The sequence below is a fragment of the Rhinolophus hipposideros genome (assembly GCF_964194185.1).
Source record: "Rhinolophus hipposideros genome assembly, chromosome: 6".
NCBI classification, from domain to species: domain Eukaryota; kingdom Metazoa; phylum Chordata; class Mammalia; order Chiroptera; family Rhinolophidae; genus Rhinolophus; species Rhinolophus hipposideros.
The window spans coordinates 17,988,847-18,012,341 of NC_138052.1; the positions used below are offsets into that span (position 1 = coordinate 17,988,847).

A 23,495-nucleotide genomic window follows, 5' to 3' on the forward strand; every position below is an offset into this window, starting at 1 on the left:
TGACTGGCAGCAGCTGTTCAGGGCCTGTTCATCTGAACGGCTGGTTTGAAGTGAGCTGAGTAGACGGCCCAGAAGGAGCTACGGCTCAGGACAGCCAGAGCTGGGAGAGGAAAAGTACAAAGAGGTGGTGAGACATAAGGTTATGACCTTGGACAGAGCCATACTAGAAACGTCTGAGGTGAGTCATTGACCAGGAGAGCTGTAGCTGAAGATCTGGGCAGACAAGTCTGTGTCCGGACTTCTTGATGCGTGGTGCGTGCAGCTCCCGTGAAGCACACCCCCCGAGTGCTGAGGGCTCTGGGGACTCCCAGTGCTGGTTTCCACACCCTCATTTTCTCGCTTACTCAACACGCACACTAGGGTATGAGTGCATGAGAGTGATATAAATTGTGCGATAACCTCAAATCTGTTCTTCCTTTTTTTAAGAATGACATGTACAAATGTTGGTACCTTAGTCATCCGTTAAGAGATTATTTGCAACCCCACCATAAATTAGAATCTCTGTTCTGAGAACTCTAGCGAGTTAGGCTCCTGTCCCGCTGTAACAGGAGGCTTTCCTATCTACGCTGTCCCCTCAGGGGGGAGATGTCACATTCTGCATGAGGAAACGGATGCAGAGAATTCACCTCACTTACTCAGATCACGAAGCTTCAGTGGGATGGTCGGATCTCTCTTCAACCCAGGCTGCTCTGCCACAAACTCACCAGATTTTAAACTAGAAGGCTGGGTTCAAAGCCCAGCTCTGCTAGTTGTGTGCACTTGTGTGAACTGCATGGTGGCCGAATGACAGGTGAGAATGCCAGAACCGTGTAAGGCCCAGAGGAAGACTCAGTGAGAGACAGGTTTTCCCAGCTTTCCCCTCTGAGCCTTCATCTCTCCTCTCTAGAATGTCCACAATGAACTCACTGGCCCAAGAGGCAGATGACAAGAGTTCCATGAGATCACACAGGTGAAAGAACAGCAGAGTATTTGGCAAATATCAATGATTGACAGTTTGACAGGAAATGTAACGTTACCTTTCTTTGGAACTTGAAGAACAGCTCAGGAATATATTAATGTCAAACCCAATGGTGAGCACTTGGTCTTTATTTACGGCTGTAAGAGAAGAAGTTTAATTAACTCTACCTGAAGCCTAACCAGCAATATGGATGACCATAGTCAAGTTTTCCTTACTTATACAACACACCCAAACTCCAAGCAATGGTTCCAAGTCCTTCTGGAAAATTCCACGGGGTAGGGATTTAAGGAGGTCAGAAGTGGTTCCTACCTAGTTATGACTTGGAACAGTGGCTCTCAAACTTCCACGTGCATCAGTACCCCCTGCAGAGTGTGTTAAGCACAGATTCCTGGCCCCCCTCCAAAGTCTCTGACCTGAGGTGGGCTCCAGGATGGGACTGTCTAATGAGCTCCCAGGTGATGCTGACGCTGCTGGTCTGGAGACCACACGGGGAGAACAAATGATTTAGAAGAACTCAAACATCAGAAAAGGGTGGAATTTTAAAAAATTGTAGTAGACTGTACATTAAACCTAAAACCAACCATTCTAACCATTTAGAAAGGGACGGTCTTTAAGAATAGAAATTGTTATGCCATGAAAGGTGAGTTAGGGGGAGGGTTATTATGTGGAATCCATGGACAAGTTTCATGAAGTCTGTGAAGCCAGCTCAGCACTGGTTACAAGTGGTGGAAAGGGCACTACTGAAGGTGACTGGACTGACTATCAGGGTACCAGGGACGTACCCCCAAGCCCCTTCCTGCAGAGTGTCTAGAGCCCTGATCCCCTGATGCCTTAACAGACCCCACCTTTCCCTTGACCTGATTGGACCAGAAACAACCTTCTGATCCACGGTCCACCAATCAGATTCACTCTCAAGAATCTGAAGAGATATTGAGGAGATGGTCCAAGTGCTGTGGGTCTTAGACATGAAGGTTTGGTCAGGTGCCTGCCAGGGCCAAGTGCTTGAGGTAATGGGGAAATGAACAGGGGTAAGCCAAAGGGGTGGGTGGGGGGAGAATGGCAGCCCTGCCAAGGAGGGCAGGGATGAGAAACCATGGAGGGAGGGGTAATAGAAGGGGACACACAGGCTCAGAACAGTCCCCATATTTACACTTGACACCTGATGCCTGATAGTCTTTATTTCCATAAGACCAAGGCATTGTTGGCGTCTTTGCACAGAACCTCCCGTCTTTCTCAGGTCAGTGGGAGCTAAGGGACCAACAATAGGAAAACAAGGGACACTAAACCCTTCTGGGATGGGCTCTCAGACCAGCCCTCCTCAGGTCCCCCTCCCACTGGAACCCTAGATTTTCATGATTGCTACCCTCTCAAGCCAGTATACCAACTGTCACGCAAAACCTCTCCAGTGATGTCCGCTTACCTTCCAAAAGGCTGGAGAGCAATCCAGCTGGGTTCTTCCTGGTGGAGGGGCAGTCCTGGAGTTTTAGACTGAAGATGAAAACTTCCATTTTCAGCTCAGTAGTCTGAAAAAGATAAAGGGCAGCAAGTGAACCAAAGCTGCCTTGAGTAAGTCTTTTGCTAACAGGGACAGCTTTTCAAAACGAGAAGCTGTGAACACTCTGTCTGGTTTTGGAAATTACCTCTAGCCACCTCTGTCAATAAAGGGAGCTGACTCGGATCTGAGGGAGAAAGATCTACGCTCTTCAGTAACACAGGCCACCCTCCCTACTGACCCCCACCAAAGATACAGGTTCACGTGCGCCTTCCTCTCAGGCTTACGAGGCACCTCCTAGAAGCAGGCATTGCCTTAGAACCAGGAACAAGGCAGTCTGCCCATGTCAGGGGACCGTGTTACTACAGGAAGCTGAATCAGGTGCTCCCATCACAATATTTATGGATATCTGGGCTTTGTTTCAAAACAGTCTGGCTTGGGAGGAGGAAGTTATGGTTTAGTTGAAACAAGATCAGCTACGAGTGGAGAGCTTTTGAAGCTGGGGACGGTTTCATTGCACTTTTCTTTCTGCTATTGGCTATGTTTGCTATTTTCCACAATAAAAAGGAGCTGTCCTCATTAAAATTGGAGCAGCTGTAATATTTTCTCCCATTTCTAGCCCTTTCAGTGTCCAAGGAAACATCTCTAGGTTGACATGTTGTTTGAAGTCACTTCAAATGACCTTTTTGGGAGAAGTTGGATTTGGTTATTTTCCCCACACTTTTCCCTCCTCTGAGTAAAGGCCAGTGAGAGACACCCACAAAAACTGCTTAAACAGGAGCCAGGCACATTCTTTATTTTCTCAGAGCCTCCCCTCACAGCTCCCCTTCTTTACAGATGAGACGCCTTGAGCTCTGAGAAGCCGGCTAAGCTGAGCGGGACCACAGCGAGTGGAGCTGTGATCACACAGCCTTGTTCTCTCTGTGCTGGGCAGCCCAGCGCTTTCTCCTTCCTGAAGGATCAATGTGCGCCTGGGGCCGCTGTGCCATCACGGGATTGGAGAGCAGGAGGAGCCTTCTGCCCAGTGGGGAATTCCCGGGGCGAGCAGAGCCTTTTCTGATGCGTGGACGTGGGACCCCCTCGTGGGCCCCTCAGAGCCTGTGAATGTGCCATGGGCACAATTATCCACGTGCTGGGCCTGAGGATGTCCTCCGACCCTAAGACACCCATGTGCCCAGAGGGGCAGCTGCGGTTCCGGGGGCTCAGAGAGGCAGGCAGGTGCTCTGGGGACAGAGGAGGCGACTGCGAATGGGCGGGGCGAGGGCTCTTGCTCCTCCTGCCCTGACATCACCCTCTTCCCTGCAGCCCGCGGGAAGAGGTCCCTTCCAGGAGAGTGTGGGGCCGTGGGATGAGGAGGGAGGGTAGCTGGGAAGGAAGCTGTGGGCAGTGCGATTCAGGTTCCTGTGGACACGAGTCAGCCCTGCTCCTTGGAGAGAACTTGGCTGTTCTTTCTGTCCTGGGTGTGTAACTGAGAAATGCTACCAGGCATGGAACGAATGATCCCAGACAGGGACAGTGTCCTCTCCAGCTCAGGTCTCTCCTCACCACGGAGTGGCCATCCTGAATCTTTGGGGCTCTCTCTGTGCTGTTCAGTGCAACATCTGGAATTTCATTCCCACCGAAGGAAACAGCAGGAATAAAGACCCTTTGCTGCAGGGTGTAATAAATGGCTGCTACGTTTGTCAAGGGAAGGCTTTACCATTCGGCTGGCTGGCTGTGCACTGAGGGTTCACAGCTTTACCCAGACACTGCTGGGAGCAGGTCTTCTTGAGAATGTTTTGATGTAAAAAGGGAACCACATCCCTTTGTAAACCACATCCTCAAGCAGAGATCGAGCCACTGATCTGTTGAACAGCCCTCTGGGACATGCAGCATCTGCCAGCGTAACCCAGAAGGTTTTAAAATGTCAGTAGGTCTCAATCCATTAGCTAAGCAACAAGCTCTGGCTGAATTCCTTGAGGAAGACAAAAGACAGATTTCAGTTCGTCACAGGCAGCAGCAGGCCTTGAAGACACCACAGGGCTGTTTAAGGCCCACCTGTGCAGGCTTTGGGTCACAAGCCAGTTTGGGCTCAGGTGAGAAGGCGTTTATAAAAACAACTAAACTCATATATGACTGTCAAAAATGCCACCCTCATGATACTGTTCCCAGCACGTTGGACTGATTTTGGTTTTAGAGGCAGTGTGGGGTCATGAGAAAACCCTGGTTCCAGTCTCAGCTCGGACGCTCACTACCTCGTGTCTAACGGTGGTTAAGTTTCTTAAGTTCTGGGTGTCCTGGGAGGATCAAGTGCCCCATACAATGCCTGGGGTACAGCGGGCACTAAAATCCCAGCAGCTGTCACTCAAAGGTCTTGTGAAAGCATTCGCTGCCTTTGATGAGATCATCTTATTATTTGTAGATGACAAGAGCAGCGGCATCGACACAGGTCAGCTGGACATACACAGACATAGGTATGGAACGGAGGCTAACTGGGCCATGTTGAGCCTCCCGCCTCAGGTGAAATGGAGGTTCCATCTAGCTGAGGATTTGTCATTAATGAGCTTGGCCTTTAAATGGATAATTCCTCTGACAACCCATCCTCCTTGGCGGTGGAGGTGGTGGAATCGAAACCAGGAGGCACAGGACTGAAAGCAGAGGGGAGTAGCTTTGTGCCCGCACCTACAGAGGGAAAGTAAGGCCTGGGTGAGTTCGGTGGCATCTGTAGAGAAAAGCCTGCGACCAGGCAGCTCTTCAGGGGTAAGTATAGGAACACTGCTAGGATTCAGGAGGGCCGGAGAGAAACCACTCCCCAGATCTTACATAATCTGTTATCCCATCAGGAGATGGGGAATGGTCAGGACTCCAGGAAATTAGGCAAGGCATTGCACAGCAGTGACCAAGCATAGGAGAGACAGCTAATTGTTGGGTGGGAGGTGCCTAACATACTTTCTCTAGTAAGTCAGAATCTTAGACTTGAGAAAAACAGTACTGTACAGGAAGAAGGGGCCCGAGGTTACAGGAAGGTCCCAATAACTTGTATCTGATTTAGTACAGCGGGGTGTGAAATGTTTCTTTTTTTCCAGATTGTGGTAAAATATATATATAACATGTAATTTACTGTCTTAACCATTTTTAAGTATAGAGTTCAGTGGCATTAGTACATTCACATTGTTGTGCAACCATGACCACCATCCATGAAATGTCTTTTTTAATGTCCTCAGAATGAACACTGGAATTTTGATTCTCTGTAGATTTCTGTGCAATAAAGCAGAAGATCCTTGTAGATATTTACCTTAACGAGCCAACCCTCATTATCCTTTCCAGGGAAGACTGCCTAACCTCCGGATGTTCTCTAGTGATGCTTTCAACGGAAATCTCCCCAGACGCAATTCTGCAGGTCTGGGGACTGTTGCTGGCAGTTCAGTTTATTGTCAACCGAAGCATTAAATGTCGAAAATGCTGTCAGGAATCTTTGCCACTCATCATCAATGGGAAATGGTGCACCTTACCTGTAATTTACTCAGCTCCTGCAGCAAACTTGCCTCACTTTGGCATTTGTAATACAAATCAAGAGAGAGGAAATCAACTGCTTCCTAGAAATAAGTAAAGAGGGTCATTAGTGCATAAGCGATTTCAAGACAAAGAACTGCTCAGAAGTGTTCTCTTTTGTTTCTCCTATTACTGAACTGAGTACTCCAATGTGGGATTTTCCAAGGGAAAACAGGTGGTGGAGAAGCTGTGGACAGAGTGAGAATGTGTGTGCGCATGCGTGCGCGCGTGTACACGTGTGTGCGTGCATGTGTGTGCGTGTGCGTGTGTGTGTGTGTGTGTGTAGGACTGTGTGCTGTTGGGGACACATCAGTTATGTACTCAGCAAAGCACTCGGTACACAGTAAGTGCTCAGTAAATGCATATGAGTAAATGAATGAAGTACTGTGTGCCAGATGTAGTGGGTTCCCACCACGTAAGTGAGCACTAAGGGAGTCAGAGACCAGAGCTGCCTTGGGCAGCACTCTCCTCACAGCCCGCCCCCTTTGCCAGGACAGAGGCGGTGGAGCCCTCAGCCACCTGCGGCCCCACAGGGACCTCTGCAGACCCTACCGGGGCACTGAGTTTTGTTTTCATTGGAGGCAACAGCCACTGGCTACTTTCAGGCCACAAGTTTAAAGCCCACCCCAGGTGGCCCTAGCCTGGCTCATACGATTGTCCGAGAACAGAGCTCTGGCGGTCCTGGTCTTGGACATCCCCGTCCGTGGTCCACTTAAGGACGTGCCCCTCCACCCTGTCTCTGGCCTGCATATATACCCTAAGAACTCAAATCCAGAGTCTAAACGTGTAAACACACCACTGTGCTTCCCTCCCTGGCCTTCTCAGCAAGCCACCACTGTCCTTGCCATGACGAGATCCTCGCCGGTCTTCTCCCCCTCAGAGATCATCTGTGCCTTCAGGACAAAGGCATCTGGTGACAACCATGGGCACTGCGGACCTTGGGTGACTGGCTCCCTATGGTTTTCCCAAATTGTCATCGGTGTTTACAAAACAGTGCACACACTTGCTCCGCTTTGGCAAGTGCCACTCAAACCTTCCGCTACCCACCCTCTCAATTCCCTACCACACATAGTCACTGAGTTTCTGCTCTTGAAAGTCACTGTGCTGGGTACAGGGGTGGGGATCCACATTCAAAGATGAGTAAGAAACTGACAGCTTAATAGAGAGTGTTAGCACCGATTACATGAAGAAAAGGCAGAAAGTTAGTAGTGCTATAAGACAAGTCCACGCCAGAGGCTCAAACCTTGCAGGGGTTCGACTCACATGGGAACGTGGGAAGCCTCTGACAGCCCAGAACTGTCCTTCTGAAGCAGGGCACTTTGGGACCCCCACAGAAGCGGCCTCGCGGGGTCCCCGGTCTCACCGTTCCTTGACCTACAGCTTAACAATACTTCACCCCCCTGTGGCTTGAGCTCAGAATGTCCCTGTGTCAGGTCCCTATTTTAGAAAATGACACTGAAACTTATGATTAATACCCTTCGGCTTATTGATCACATTCTCTATGGTCCAGCTTTCTTTCCAGACTACTACCTTCATTGTTCCTGGGTTGCTGATGCCACCAGAGAACCGCGCTGCCAGAGGGAAGGCTCCATGCAGACCCCCAGAACTGTCAAGTCTTTACAGGTATGCCCAGATTTTCCCTTAAATACCCCCAACTGGTCTGAGAAGGTTAAGGCACTTTTTGGAGGTGTTAGCCCGCTGCCTCCTCAGACCACCGGTGCTCTGACAATAAATGCTTATGCTATGGCCCAGCTCCCGTGTGGGCCTATTGGCTGAGGGGCGCAGGCAGCACCAGCCCCGGACTCTTGCCCCCGCTTTCACTTCCACACTAAACCTTGGCCTCTGGGTGCTTTACTGGTCCTCCAGGTGATTCTGATACACACCAAAGCTTGGGATCCGCTGGTCTACACAGACAGCTATGGGTTTCAAGTGGGGAGAGACCATGTCAGGTTGAGTGAGGGAATATTATTCATTAAACAAGGCCTCCTGGTGGAAAGCGCATTCACATGGGTGTTAAAAATGGGTAGAATTTTGTTGGAAGAGATTTTTGAGGAAGGCTCGGGGGATAAGGAAGGACACTGAGTAGGGAATGAAGGAGAGCAAAAGGAAAGCATGGCGCACACACTGGGAACAATAAGAGGTGAGGTGAGGTGAAGTGAGGTGAGGTGAGGTGAGGTGAGGTGAGGTGAGGTGAGGTGAGGTGAGGCGAGGTGGGAGGGTGAGGCTCTGAGGAGTTTGCACCAGTTCAGGGGAGTGTAGCTTCCCCTTCCCAGCAGGGGACTGAGTGAAACAGCTTTTAGAAGATGATCCAGAAGCACCATGTGGTGAGGCTTAGGGCAGAGAGCCAGGGTCAAAGGCTACTGCTTGACAAGCACTTTTATGATCAGCACTTTGGTCTCCCAACTTTATAACTGATAGCAGTTATTGCCCCTTGTAAATTAATTTAGACAACATTCTGACTGTGCAATCAGCCAGGAAACAGGTCATTTAGAACCTTATCACGTCTGGATTTTAAGTCCCTGAGCTGATAAGTCGGAAGACCAGACGCTGACATACGGGACCTCCATCACATCACAGACACCAGTGTCTGTTCTAGGGCAGCAGTTCTATCTGTACAACACCCTGTTCCCTGTCAATGCCACCGAACCACAGATATCAGCTGTTTTTACTGGTGGCTTTCCACGCTGCCCAGCAGCCGATGTCGCAAAGGCCAAAGCTATTTAATTCTCAGGTGTTTTAACTGTTCTTACTAAAATCATAGTTAAAAAGTATATTTAGAGGAGGTAGACACCAGGATGGGTACTCTAGAGAGCACATTATTAAAAACAAAACAAACAAAAAACCCTTTACCTTAACACCAGCTTTGCTATATAAACTGACCTCTCTGTAATGACTATTTTGGATTCTTTTAATCAAAAATCAAAGAAAGCAGAGGCCTTTGACTTCTTTGTGTAGGCAAAAGCTGACATTTGACCCAGCAAAGTCTGGGGCTACAACAAATGAGATTTTGTTTTAAAGTAATTATGAATTAGGGAAAGTATTTTACTCAGCATGGACATTTCTAAATGTCAAGCCAACAAACACTTCCCTTATTTTCTAAAATTAAAATCACAACTGCCCTCAGATGTTACAGATGCTATTTCTTTTGCCTGTCCTCACCTTGGCAAGTGAAGATATGGATGGTTCTAGCAGGAGCTCTGAGAGGGCTTCCGCTCGCAGGACCACAGAGAGCTTTCCACCTGAAACCAAGCAGAGGAAGGAGCTGCAGGTGAGCGAGGCAGGAGGCTGTGACCACAGAAGCCACTTGAGAACTCGTTTCCTATTGACCTTTCTAGTCCATGTTCACTGACTTAAAGATTTCTGAAGAATTATTCACATGACTTTACCGTAGCTGAAAGACTTGAGAAAATAAGTTGGTTTAAAAAATAAATGTTCTTTTAGAGAATGTTTCATATAAATTACGACTCTGAAACACAGGAGATTTATAAAAACCTTTCAAGGGAATGAAAACAGTTACCCTGTCCAGCCCCCACTCGACCCCCCACCCCACAGTGTAAAAGGAGGTAAGGAGAGAACTGCTCCCTCAACTTCTTTTTAGCATGTGGGAACAGTCTTTTCCCACTTGTTTTTTTAAGCATTTATTTATTTTAAGTGTGTTTTTTCAGGATCCATCAGCTCCAAGTCAAGTAGTTGTTTCAATCTAGTTGTGGAGGGCGCAGCTACAGTGACCCACATGGGGATCGAACCAGCAACCTTGTTGTTAAGAGCACCGCGCTCTAACCAACTGAGCTAACCAGCAGCCCCCTTAATTTCTTTTTAAAGGCTAGGTGCTCTCAGGGAGCTGCTGTTACCTGTCCTCATTCGCTGTACAATCATCAGTTCAGCCCCTACTGTGCCCTCAGGGGAAAACAAGGAAATATAAACATATGTAACGTGCACCTACTTGCTTTGACATTTGATGGGCTAACAGTGGTGCTGAAAGTTGTGTGCTTCAGAACTGCCTGCCTGCTTCTCATGCGGGGTCTCTGGTCCCCCTCCCTGCATGAGAACGCAGGATATGGTGAGGCCTAAAAGGAACACCCACGGAGCCATAGATAAGGGAGTCACACCACTATATTCTCCCTGGAGTCTGGGTTGGAGACACAGGAAGCAGGAGCCACACAATGAACAACCTGCCATCCGCTTCTCTGCCAACCATCCAACAACCCCACTTGCTAGCTGCAATCCGCTTGCTAACCGCACTTGCTAACTACAATCCTCCATCCACTTCTTTGCCAGCCAACCAATGCCCTAGCTTAGCCACGACAGTTATAATAGTGGCTAATGGCTAACCGGTAACAATTGATGGCCACCGAGCCACAGCGGATGGCCATCTGATTACAACTGATGGCCATCTAATAACCTAGCCAGCACCTTTCCACGTGAGGCCAAGAGCCTGGAAACAGCTCTCTGGGTCTTGTCAGCAGAACGAGGCCAGCCCAGGAATGAATGCCTTTTAACACGCTTCTCTGCTGCTTCTGATGCAGTGGTTTTCAGACAACTGGAAACGCTGCTATGGGCTTGGGATCCCTCAGCTCTCTGTATTGCTCTCTAACTCTCTGAGGCACATAAGTCTTTATCTCTCACTGGATGTTGTATGCTCCTTGAGGAGCAAATCCTAAACATTTCTTTAGTTTCTCCAAATATCAAGCTTAGGACTGAAAGCATGACAAGTGCTCAGACCTGCAATTTGGAGACACTAAACAAAAATTAAATAGAACCAGTTTGAGACGTAAACCACAGACCATATGTTTGACTTTTTTCCCTTTCATTTAAGTTCCATACGGGAGAAAGCTCCCCACAGCCAATGAAACCACCACTACCAACCAGTGCCAACTACAAAGTGCTTATTTTGATAAGCATAGTGGGACTTTGAAATTGTCTGAGCAGGAAACATCACTCAGACACATTTAGTCCCCATTCCGATAAGATAACGCTGTTTTCCAGTAATTTAATGATTGTGCGATGGATCCACTTCACCTTCCACAGATTCACATGCTTCAGTCTATCATGATGTGGGTGGACAAAGAACATATGTTCTCGGTTTGTACTTAACATTTTAAACCGTACATTTTAGTACCATCCCTAGGCCAATGAAGTAAAACAAGGGGACGTTAATCCCGAAGCACAATTAACCGACAAATCATTTCTATTTGAATTTGCAAGCTGTTTTTAGAATTGAGAGTGAACAAAATGTACCTGAAGTTCTGTAAGGCTGACAGTGTATCTTCTATTTTGAGATTTAAACCTCTAGTGTAATTCGATTTAACAGTGGAGTTTAGTTTGGGACTTTTTGAAAATTTTTTTTCCTTTGGTTCCCTTTTCCCTGCCAAACCTTAATGATTCTGTTTACTATATATTTACTATGCATGCCGGTTTCCATGATTCTGTTTACTCCAGGCTGTATGCAGACCAAGCTCAATGACCCGGGATCTTCTGGACAATGACTTGAAAGAAGTTTTTATGTCTGCATAAGATCCACTCCTATCCCTGAAACAAATCAGCCTCTGGGAAGCACCCTTTTTTCCCAGGAGTTGCCTAACCAACTTTCCCTTTCCTTCATCGAGTGCCTCTCTTAAACTATAAAGCCTTCTGGCGGTATTAAGAACGGGAAGGCAGTCTTTGTGACAAGGCGTCCACTGTCTTCCCCTAATGCTGGCCTTTTGGAATAAAACTGCTTTTCTTTCCACCAATCTTGTCTCCTGATTTTTGGACTAGCGTACAAGCAGCTATTTGGCCTGGTAACTATTCCAGAAATTCTTATATCATACAAAATCATCAAACTTCCCCAATATGGTTCCCAACCTGTTCCTCATGCAAGCATAAACTATACTTCCTCTAAATATATGTTGTGGTCTTCCACACAGAAGAGCCCCTTTCCATTTGCCCCTTTCCCTTTTGCCCCAAATGCTTCAATAGAAGGAATTTGGTCAATACTGAACAGCCAATATCAATGCTTTAAGCCACTACTGCCAGGGGTGGGGTGGGGATGACTAGTGTTACCCTGGATTGTGTCCCAGTGTCGTGCCAGTGGAGGACGCTGTGTGTAACGCTACACTTCCCATGAGAGGGGCGGCCACATCCCACCTCCAACTCTCTTCTTTTGTATCCTCCCCAGTGACAGCACATTGAATACATCAATAGGAGGTTTATAATACGACATATAAAAAAATCAGAAAAGAACTTTTCAGAAATTGTGATAAAATATACATAACAAAATTTACCATTAAAATTTTTCAAGTATACAATTCAGTGGCACTAAATACATGAAAACTATTGTGCAACCACTGCTACCATCCATCTCCAGAACTTTTCCATCATCCCCGAGTAAAACTCTGTATCCATAGAACAGTAATTCCCCATGTTCTCCTCCTCCTAGCTTCTGGTAACCAGTATTCTACTTTCTGTCTCTGAATTTGATTATTCCAAGTCCGCCTTAGACGGAATCATACAATATTTATCCTTTTGTGTCTGGCTTATTTTACCTATCATCATGTCATCGGGGTTCATCCATGTTGTAGCATGTGCCAGAATTTCGTTTCTTTTTAAGGCTGAATAATATTCCGTTATATGTATATTCCACATTTTGTGTATCCATTCATTCATCCATGGACATTTGGGTTATTTCCACCCTTTGGCCATTGTGAATAATGCTGCTATGAAAATGTGTGTATGAATATGTGTTCAAGTCCCTCTTTTCAATTATTTTGGGTATATGCTCAGAAGTCCTAGATCATATGGTAATTCTACGTTTAATTTCTTGAGGAACTCCCATATTGTTCTCCATAGTGGGTATATATCATTTTATCTTCCTGCCAACAATGCACAAGGATAACAATTTCTCTATATCCTCAACACTTAGGATTTTTTGCTTTTTGTAAATAGTAGCCACCCTAATGGGTATGAAGTAGTAACTCACTGTAGGTTTGATTTGCATTTCCCTAATGATTGTTGATGTAAAGCACATTTTTATGTACCTATGGGCCATAGGAATACCTTCTTTGGAAAAAAAAGTCAATTCAAGTCCTTTGCCCATTTTTTAATAGGTTTGTTTGTTTTGCTGTTGTTGAGTTTGTTTGTTTGTGTTTTTAAAAATATTTTCTAGATATTAATATTTTATTAAATATTGCAAATATTTTCTCCCATTCTGTGGGTCGCATTTTCCCTCTGTCGATAGTGTCCTTGGATGCACAAAGATTTTTAACTTTGATGACGTCTAATTTATTTTATCTTTTGTTGCCTGTACTTTTAGTGTCATAATCAAAAATTCATTACCAAATCCAACTTCATAAAGTTTTTATCTTAATGTTTTCTTCTAAGACTTTTATAGGTTTAGCTCTTATGTTTAGGTCTTTGATCCGTTTCAAATTAATTTTTTCTATATGGTATAAGGTAAGGGTCCAACTTCCTTCTTTTGCATGTGGATATTCAGTTTTCCCAGCACCATTTGTTGAAAAGATTGTCTTTTCTCCCATTGAATGCTCTTACGACCCTTGTCGAAAATCATTTGACATATAGGTGAGGGTTTATTTCTGGGCTCTCTATTCTATTCCATTTGTCTCTTATAAATCTGCCTTACGCCAGTACCACACTATTTTGATTACTGTAGCTTTATAGTACGTTTTGGAATCAGGAAGTGTGAGTCCTCCAATTTTTTCTTTTTCAGGATTGTTTTGGCTATTTGGGATTTCTTGAGATCCTGTATATATTTAAGGATACATTTTTCTATTTTTTCAAAAAATGTTGTTGGGATTTTTATAGGGATTTCATTGCATCTGTAGTTTACTCGGGGTAGTATTGACATTTTAATGATATTATATCTTCCAGTCCATGAACAAGGGATGTATTTTCATTTATTTTTGTTTTCTTTAATTTCAGCAATGTTTTATAGTTTTCAGTGTACAAATATTTTGCCTTCTTGGTTAAGTTTAGAAAAGAACTTTTAAAAAGTATTTATAAGAGGGAGGATAAGTCCCCACTCCTTAAGTTTGGACTATGTGTAGTGACTTTCTTCCAAACAGTATAGTATGGAATGGAAGAAAAAAGAGACTTTACAGTGGAGATACCTGACAAACATTACCTCAGCCAGGTGATCAAGGTTAACATCAGTAGTCATAAATCATGTTGATAGTATGTACCCTTAATAAGGTGCAATGAAAATGACACTTTATTCTGTGATCTTCCTCCCCCAAACCTATAATCCTAGTCTATCCATGAGAAAAACATCAGACAAATCCCAGTAGATACAGTCACAAAAGACCACATATTATATTATTCCATTCATGTGAAATGTGCAGAACAAGGAAATATATGAGACAGTTAATTAGTGGTTGCTAGGGCTGGGGTGGGGGAGGGAAATACAAGAGTAGGAGGGTGACAGCTAAAGGTTACCAGATTTCTTTTTGAGGTAATAAAAATATTCTAACATTGACCATGGTGATGGCTGCACTTATCTGTGACTATACTAAAAAAACCATACTAAAATATACTAAAAACTATAAATGTGTGAATTGTGTGGTGTATAAATTATGTCTCAAGAAAGCTATTTTTAAAAACAGGCATCTTACAAAATACCTGGCCAGGATTCCTCAAAAGTATCAATCAGATTATCAAAAACAAGAAAGTCTGAGAAATTGTCACACCACAGAGGAGCCTAAAGCAACATGATAATTAAATGTAATGTAATGTAATGAGATCCTGGAATAGAAAAAGGACATTAAGGAAATCTGAATAAAATATGGACTTTAGTTAATAATAAGGTATCGATATTTGTCCATTAATTGTAACAAATGTATCAGACTAACTTAACATGTTAATATTAGGGGAAACTGGGTTCAGGGAGAGGGGAATATGGGAACTCTCTACTATCTGTTCAATTTTTCTGTGAATCTAAAATTGTTGTAAAAAATAAAGTCATTAATTTTTTAAAGTGTTAATTAAAAAGGAAAAAAACTCATGCAAACTAAGAATGTCTTTCAATTTTACAGATTATCTGTGACTTTTTAATGATTCCCCCCCAATCATTAAGAAAAATCATGGTACAGAAAATGACTCCCCAAAGAATGAGCATGGAAAAGATGCACAATTACCTAAGAACTTTGAGGTTTACCAGGGAGGGGAAAGGGATGAAAACATCTGAAACTAGAAATTCTAAAAAATGAAGAAACGAATTTAAGTAATTGTAAAAAGTACCACTAAAAATATATCAGAAAAAATCAACTGAAAGAAAAGACTGATAAGTTTGTGTTAAAAGAACTTCTGTTCATCAAAAACTCCATAGAGTGAAAAATATGACATGAACCAGAAAAATATTATCATTACATACACCCAATACAGATTAAATTTAAGAATGTTTAAAGAACTCCAACAAGTCAATAAGATCAACAGGAATTTTAAAGAAGAGGAAACAACTATGGCTAATAAACATGTGAAAGCATTCTCAACCTGAAGAATAATCAGGTAAATAAGATACAAAGAAATACTTTTAAATCCATTAGATTGGCAAAGATTTATAATTCTAGAAATTACAAGTGTTGAAGGGGTCAACAAGAACTCATACGTTGCTCAGGGAAATGTAAATTGGTACAACCACAGTGGAAAACAATTTACATTCTCTCTCAAAACTAAACATTTGTGTCTCCCACAATTAGCAATCACTTGTATATATACAAGAGAAACTCTTGCACATGTACAGAAAGAAATATGTATAAGAATATTCATAGCAGCTATGTTCATAATAGCAAAACTTGAAAACAATTTGAATTTCCATAAGCAGGAGAATAAATTAATAAAATGTGGGGGAAAATTTGGCTTAGCCACACAACGGAATATTATATAGTAGCAAAAAATAATGTACTATAGTTATATTCAACACCATGGATAAGCCTTGGAAACATGATTTTGTTTGAAAAAAAGGAAGCCCTAGAGTTCTACAAAAAGTATAATACTGTTTTACGGTGCTCAAAACCAAACCAAACAAAATTAAATATAATGTTGTGTAAGCATATATGCACTTGAGATAGAAATTATATTTAAAAAAAGTAATGGAATCAAATATATGGTGATGGAAGGAGAACTGACTCTGGGTGGTGAACACACAATGGGATTTATAGATGATATAATACAGAATTGTACACCTGAAATCTATGTAAATTTACTAACAATTGTCACCCCAATAAATTTAATTAATTAAAAAAAAAGTAATGGAATCATAATGAGATACCATCAGAATGTCTAAAATAGAAAAGATGAGAATGCCAAATGTTGGCAAGGACGTGAGGCCATTGAAAGTCTCACGCACTGCTAGTGGAAGTGTAAAGTAGAACAATTGTTTTGGAAAACTGGCAGTTTCTTAAAAAGTCAGAAATATCTCTGCCTTATGACCCAGCACAGCAATTCCACTCCTAGGTATTTATCTAAAAGAAATGAAAATATATGTCTATACAAAAACTTGTATAAGAATGAATGTTGATAGAAGCTTTATTTGTAATAGATAAAAACTGGAAATAGCCCAAATGCCCTCCACCTATGACACATCCATAATAAAATACTACTTAGAAGAAAAAAGAAACAAATTACTAAGGCAGCAACAAAATGAATAAATCTCACAAACATCATGCTGAATGAAAGAAGACACACACACACAAAAGAGTACACGCTGTATAATTCCATTCATATCAATGCTGATAGAAATCAGATCAGTGGTTGCTCCTGGGGGTAGATTGATTAGAAAGGGATACAGTTGATCGAGAAGGGCATTTTCTGAGGTGTTGGTTAATGTTTTATATCTTGATAAGAGCATGGGTTACATGGCTGTATGTGCTTGTCAAAACTAATCAAACTGTAAAATTAAGATCTATGCATTTCACTATATGTGAATCATACTCTGATAAAAAAATCCTTAGGGAAAAATCAGAACTGAGTTTCATATTGTATTTTCTAATAAGCAGTAAATGGAAATTCATTACTTTAACATCTTTTTAAAAAAACATGGTGAATGTGCTTTATTTCATAAAATGCCACCTTTTCTGTAATTAATTTTTTTAAAAATTTAAAATGTTTGGCCTTGTACCTTTAAGCGATTGTAGACACCAAATGCGGTGAAAAGCCAAAATTGATTCTCAAAACTGGTGTACCTCAGGTTCACTTAGGGGATTAATTAAAATCACAAATGTCCAGGTGCTGCCCAGACCTACTGAACCAGAACCGTGAGTTAGCTATGAAGCAGGAATACGGACAATTGCAGCTACGCTCTTCTCTCTACCTATCAGCATATCATTATTTTACCTTTGTATTTGTGTGTCTCCTCTGCTGGAATGCAAGCTTCAACTAGAATGTGTAAGTTGCCCTGCATAAGAAAAAGGGAAGGGTGAGGTAGGACGGGCCATCTTGAAGCCTTGAAGGAGTCAAGGAGGCAGGACTGGATCAGGAGGAGGACAGGAAGATAATTGGTGGCAACACAGACTCAAGGCTGGGCAAGAGGTACTTAAAAGACACCTTTCATAGGGCATGCCGGCCCGGTGCAATCAATAGAAGCCACCCCTATCTACTTGCATTGGGAAATCTTCACCGCAGTATTTATTTCTCCCTAAGGACTAGGTATGTCGGGACTATCGAAGGTGAGTGGGAAGAAATGCTGAGCGCTGCTTCCAGGAGGATGGGGGAAGTGGGTGATAAAGGCTGCCGGTGGGCCCGCCAGCGGGGTCACGTGTACTCACCTTGAGAAGCATATTTTTCGTGGTAAATCTCATAGGCTTTCCTGTGGGCGTCAGTGAGGGTCTGGAGATGTGAAGCTCTTGATTCCTGGTGGGGAAGTTCCGTTATTACCTCCTCCAAGTCACTAAAAGTGAACCAGGTGTCAACGAGGTCCCCAAAGGACTGGAAGGCGAATGCAGCATAGTCAGCAAAAAGATCGGCAAACACTTCACTTCCCTGGATGGCGCCGGCGGGGAGGGTCCCCTGGTGCAGGGTGACCAGGGGCCGAAGCTGCGCGGTCCTGACGGCCGCGAGGAGTCCCCGGTAGCACTGCACTACACTCTGGTCTGGCTTCTTGGAGCTTCCTGCCGGGAGAAGTTGGGCCCATGGCAGGAATACTTTATAATGGGTGGCCTTACTGGCATGAACGCTACTCAAGTACTCCGGCAGGAAAGTGGGCAGTGGCTGGCGACAAACGTACATGTCCCTGTCCCTTGCTGCAAAGTTGGAACCCTGGCTCAGGTTGTGCAGCAAGTCATAGGGGAGAGGACCAGCGGCTGAAATGAAATTTCTATCAGATGCCCAGTCTATCGCCCAGCACGAAACACTTAGGAGGACAATAAAGGCTAAATTCCAAGGCAGCTCCATTTTCGAGGAACTGTCAGGAGGAATGTGGAATCCTTACTTTATAATGACAGCTGAGGTTGTAAAATACAAAATGATTATTAACACTTAATATTTAACTGGGTTATCTATAACAATGAAATCAGTACATAGTTCACCAATGTTATATCACAAATGCAAAGACGATAAGAGATAAACCTCAGACGGGTCACCCAGTTTAAGCAGGGGAACCTAGAAAATGTCCTAAGAAAAGAAGTTCTCTACATTTTTGTCTTATTTACACATTATTTTAAAATTTGCTTACATAACAGAAAAGGGAGTCCCTTGCCAAACTTTTTGTTCCCTTTAAAAATATGTAAATAATGAACACATTTTGTAAAAGATTCAAACAATATAGAAACATATATGAAAAATTTGTAAGTTCCCCTTCTCTCACTCCCCTCCCCTTCCTATGTAAGCATCTTCAACACTGCTTCTTTCCGGTTTTCTTTCTCTGTGTAGCTTAATAGTTATTAAAAAGTCAGAATGCCTGGGTTTAAATCTCATCTGGAGAAACTTACTTAATATCTCTGTGTCTGTTTCTTTATCTGTAGAATTGAAATAGATAGGTTGTGAGAATTAAATGAGGTCATTCTTTTTAGCACATTTAGAACAATGCAACGCAATGATAGCTATTACCCTGTTTCACTGGAAGAAGACACTCGAGATCTGTCCATGGCTTCAACGGATTTGCCAAGTTGAGGTTGCAGAAATCAACATGGCTGCAGATGAGATGGCAAACACCTTTAACACGGGTGTGAATGAAGACGACATTGAGAAGCTCCTAGAGGTGGGTCCAGAGGAATTGACTAATGAGAAGTTGTTAGAACTGGAACAGGAATGCACAGCTGAGAAGAGGCCAGAGAACAGGAAACTGCAGGAGAAGAAAGAGAAGATGGACCCCCAAGGATATTCAGAGTGAAGGGTTTAGCAGCTTTTGCAGACCTCAACAAGTTCCTTAAAACGTTTGAAAACATGGAGCCCGACATGAAAGGTTTTCACTGATGGAGAAGAACGTCCATGGTGCACTATCTGCTTACAAGCAAATTTATGATGATAAAAGTAACAAATCAAGCAAACCACCGTGAACATATTTCTGACAAGAATGCCATCTCCTCAAGAAGAGCCTCAGGCAGGTCCTTCAGGATATATTCAGAAGGCATCATCATAGGAGATGACAGCTCCATACGTGTTATTGCCCATGAAGACCTTCTAGTGGGACAAGTCATGGAGGTGGGAGACAGTGATATTCATGATCTTGACCCTGTGTAGGTCGAGGCTAATGTGTGTGTTTAAACAGAGAAAAGCTTACAGAATAAGGATATAAAGTATTTTTGTACAGCTGTACAATGTGTTTGTGTTTTAAGTTATTACTAGAGCTGAAAAGTTAAAACAAATTAAAAGTTTATAAAGCAAAAGAAGTTACAGTAAGCTAAGGTTAATTTATTGAGGAAAAATATCTTTAAATAAATTTAGTGTAGCCTAAGTGCAGTGTTTATAAAGTCTGCAGTAATATGCAGTAATGCCCTAGCCTTCACATTCACTCACTGACTCACCCAGAGCAACTTCCAGTCCTGTAAGTTTCACTCATGGTAAGTGCCCTACACAGCCGTACCATTGTTTTTTGTACTGTATTTTTATTGTATCTTTTGTATGTTTAGATGTGTTTAGATACAAAACACTTACCATTGTATTACAACTGCCTACAGTATTCAGTACAGTAACATGTTTTATAGATTTATAGCCTGGGGCAATAGGCTATACCATATAGCTAGGAGTATAGTAGGCTAGACCACCTAGATTTGTATTAAGTGCACTCCATGTTGTTTGCCAACACAAAATTGTCTAATAATGCATTCCTCATAAAACATTCCCGTCAATAAAGGATGCATAACTATGTGGCTTTTATTATGTTGAGCTACTTTCCCTCTATACGCAACCCACTTTGTTGCGTTTTTATCATAAATGAATGTTGCATTTTGTCAAATGCTTTTCTCTGCATCTATTGAGATGATCATATGATTTTTATCCTTCACCTTGTTAATGTAAAGTATCACACTGGTTGATTTGTGGATGTTGAACCTTCTTTGCATCCCTGGAATAAATCCTACTTGATTGTGGTGTATGACCCTTTTAAAATGTATTGAATTCTGTTTGCTAATATATATTTTTTTATTTTATAATAGTTTTATTTTATTTTATTTTTACATCCCTCACACCGTGAACCCCCCTCCCCTGTTTGCTAATATTTTGTTGAGGATTTTTGCATCTATGTTTATTAGGGATATTGGCCTATAATTTTCTTGTAATGACCTTCTCTAGTTTTGGTATCAGGGTAATACTGGCCTCATAAAATGTGTTTGGAAGAGTTCCCTCCTCTTCTATTTTTTAGAAAAGTTTGAGAAAAATTGGTATCAATTTTTTAAAATATTTGTTAAGATTTACCATTTAAGCCATCTGGTCCTGGATTTTTGTGTTTGGGGGTTTTTGATTATTGATTCAATCTCCTTATTAGTAATTGTTCTGTATAGATATTTTTATTTCTTCATGATTAAGTCTTGATTGTTTCTAAAAGTTTATCCATTTCTTCTAGTTTGTTGAATTTGTTGCTGTATTTAATTGTTCATGGTAGTCTTTTATGATCCTTTATATTTCTGTGGTATTAGTTATAGTATCTCCCTTTCTGATTTTGAGTCCTCTTTTTTTCTTAGTGAGTCTAGTTAAAGGTTTGTCAATTTTATCTTAAAAAAGAAAAGCTTAGTTTCGTTTATCTTTTCTATTGTCTTTTAAGACTTCATTTATTTCCACTCTGATCTTTGTTACTTCCTTTCTTCTACTAGCTTTGGGCTTTGTTCCTTTTCTAGTTCCTTGTGATGTAAAGTTAGGTTGTTTGAGATCTTGTTTCTTGCTGTAGGAACGAACCCATGAACTCCCTTTAGAACTTCTTTTGTAGGATCCCATGAGTTTTGATATGTTGTATTTCTATTTTCATTTGTTTCAAGGTACTTTTAAATTTCTTTTGATTCCTTCTTTGAACCATTTATTAGCATGTTTTATCTCCACGTTTGTGAATTTTCCAGTTTTCTTGATAATTGATTTCATTTTATATGGTCAGAAAAGATACTTGATGTGATTTCAATCTTCTTAAATTTAAATTTGTTTTGTGACTTAAATATGATTCATTCTGGAGAATATTCCATGTGCGCTTGAGAAGATCTGTTGCTTTTGAATGGAATGTCCTGTTAAGGACATCTGGTCTAACATATCATTTAAGGTCAATGGTTCCTTATGATTTTGTCTGGATTGATGAAAGTGGGAGTATATTTAAGCCTCCTACTATTATTTTATTTTATTTTTTTACAGGACTTTATTGGGGAACCGTGTGTACTTCCAGGACTTTTTCCAAGTCAAGTTGTTGTCCTTTCAATCTTAGTTGTGGAGGGTGCAGCTCAGCTCCAGGTCCAGTTGCCGTTGTCAGCTGCAGGGGGGCGCATCCCACCATCCCATGCGGGAGTCGAACCTGCAACCTTGTGGTTAAGAGCCCACACTCCAACCAACTGAGCCATCCAGGAGCTCAGCGGCAGCTCAGCTCAAGGTGCCGCGTTCAATCTTAGTTGTGGGGGACGCAGCCCATCATCCCTTGTGGGAGTCAAGGAGTCAAACCGACAACCTCGTGGTTGAGAGCCTGCCCTCCAACAAACTGAGCGATCTGGCCACCCAGGAGCTGAGAGGCAGCTCATTGACTTCATTCTAGTTGTGGAGGGCACAACTCGCTGGGCCATGGGGGAATCAAACCAGTAGCCCCTCATTGCCCATAGCTCACACTCTAACCATCTGAGCCACCTGTCCGCCCCCCACCTCCTACCATTATTGTATTGCCGTCTATCTCTCACTTTAAGTCTACTAATATTTGCTTTATATTTAGGTGCTCCTATGTCTATATTTGCACATTTTGTTTTCCATGTGTCCTGGAGATATTTCCATTTCAAACATGTTTACCCCATTTTTGTTTGTATATCCCATAGCATAGGTAATCATAACTTAGGTAATCATTTTCTTATTGATAGATATCTGTTGGGATTTGGTTGAAAATACATTAAAATTATAAATTAGTTGACAACTTCAATATTTAAGTAGTCCCAATCAGGAACATGTTATTAAACACTTATCTAATTTTCTTCATAATGTTCCATCATTCATTAGCTTCTTCACCTTCTTGACAAGTAACATGTGGAGGGAGGGGGTATGTGGAAATGTAAGCACACTTATCCAGAAATGCAAAAACTATTTGTTCTAATGACCTCACCTTGCTCTGAAGGCCCCACTCTAATTGTAGAATTGGGAAGGGGAGGACAGATTCACCAAAAAGGAACTCATTTCCTGAGCTTCAAATTTTCCTTTGGGTAAATATTTGATCAAATTAAAGTTCAAATTCCAGGCTGTTTCTCTGCTTTCAGGACCTCACGACCATATTTTCTTTATCAAATTGGGAGTCAGTACAGGGAGGAATTCTTTCTTGTTGTCTCCTAGACAGGTTTTCACTAGAATGTTGCTCCTATCACCTGTTACTGATTGTTCTGCCTGACATTTATCCATTCTTTATACTGTATCTCCTAACTGCCTAAATAGGAAATCTGAGATCCTGCACCCCAAGATTTCCTCATCCCTGCAGCCTCTTATACCCTTATTAATTAGGAAAATATGCTTTTTTTCACTGTAATTATTTTGACATTCAATATTATTTTATAGTAATTTGTTATATAGCATAGTGGTTAGACATTTATATAATGTAAGACGAGATCCTACTGACCAGTACCATCCTGGCACTATAGATACCGGGGGTGCCAAAAACAATGTATATAAATTTTAAGAAAGGAAAATCTATTAAAATTGTGGTAACATATATATCGGTAACAAAAGATGAATACAAGTGATGTTTGACTTCTGCAATTACAAGAGGTTCTCAAAGTGGTTACCATCAGCGTCCAGACACTTCTGATTATGGCAAACTACTGCTTGAGCAACGCTGACCAAAGTGTCCACTAGTATACATTTTTTTGGCAACCCCTGTAGTTATTACCATATTATTGACTATATTCTCTATGCTTTACTTTACAT

At 42.3% G+C, this 23,495-nt stretch overlaps 1 protein-coding gene across 1 annotated transcript in view; it reads right to left on the reverse strand.

Annotated features, from left to right (window-relative positions):
* Nucleotides 1-18,362, reverse strand: part of LCT (lactase) — a gene marked incomplete at both ends in the record, with an annotated part of 43,046 nt that extends 24,684 nt beyond the window's left edge. The window contains 5 exons of the mRNA XM_081052227.1: nucleotides 1,017-1,095; nucleotides 2,379-2,481; nucleotides 5,942-6,025; nucleotides 9,141-9,220; nucleotides 17,738-18,362. Of these exons, the coding sequence (XP_080908353.1) occupies nucleotides 1,017-1,095; nucleotides 2,379-2,481; nucleotides 5,942-6,025; nucleotides 9,141-9,220; nucleotides 17,738-18,362 (971 nt within the window). The remainder of the gene's footprint in view (nucleotides 1-1,016; nucleotides 1,096-2,378; nucleotides 2,482-5,941; nucleotides 6,026-9,140; nucleotides 9,221-17,737) is intronic.
* Nucleotides 18,363-23,495: the final 5,133 nt, after the last annotated feature.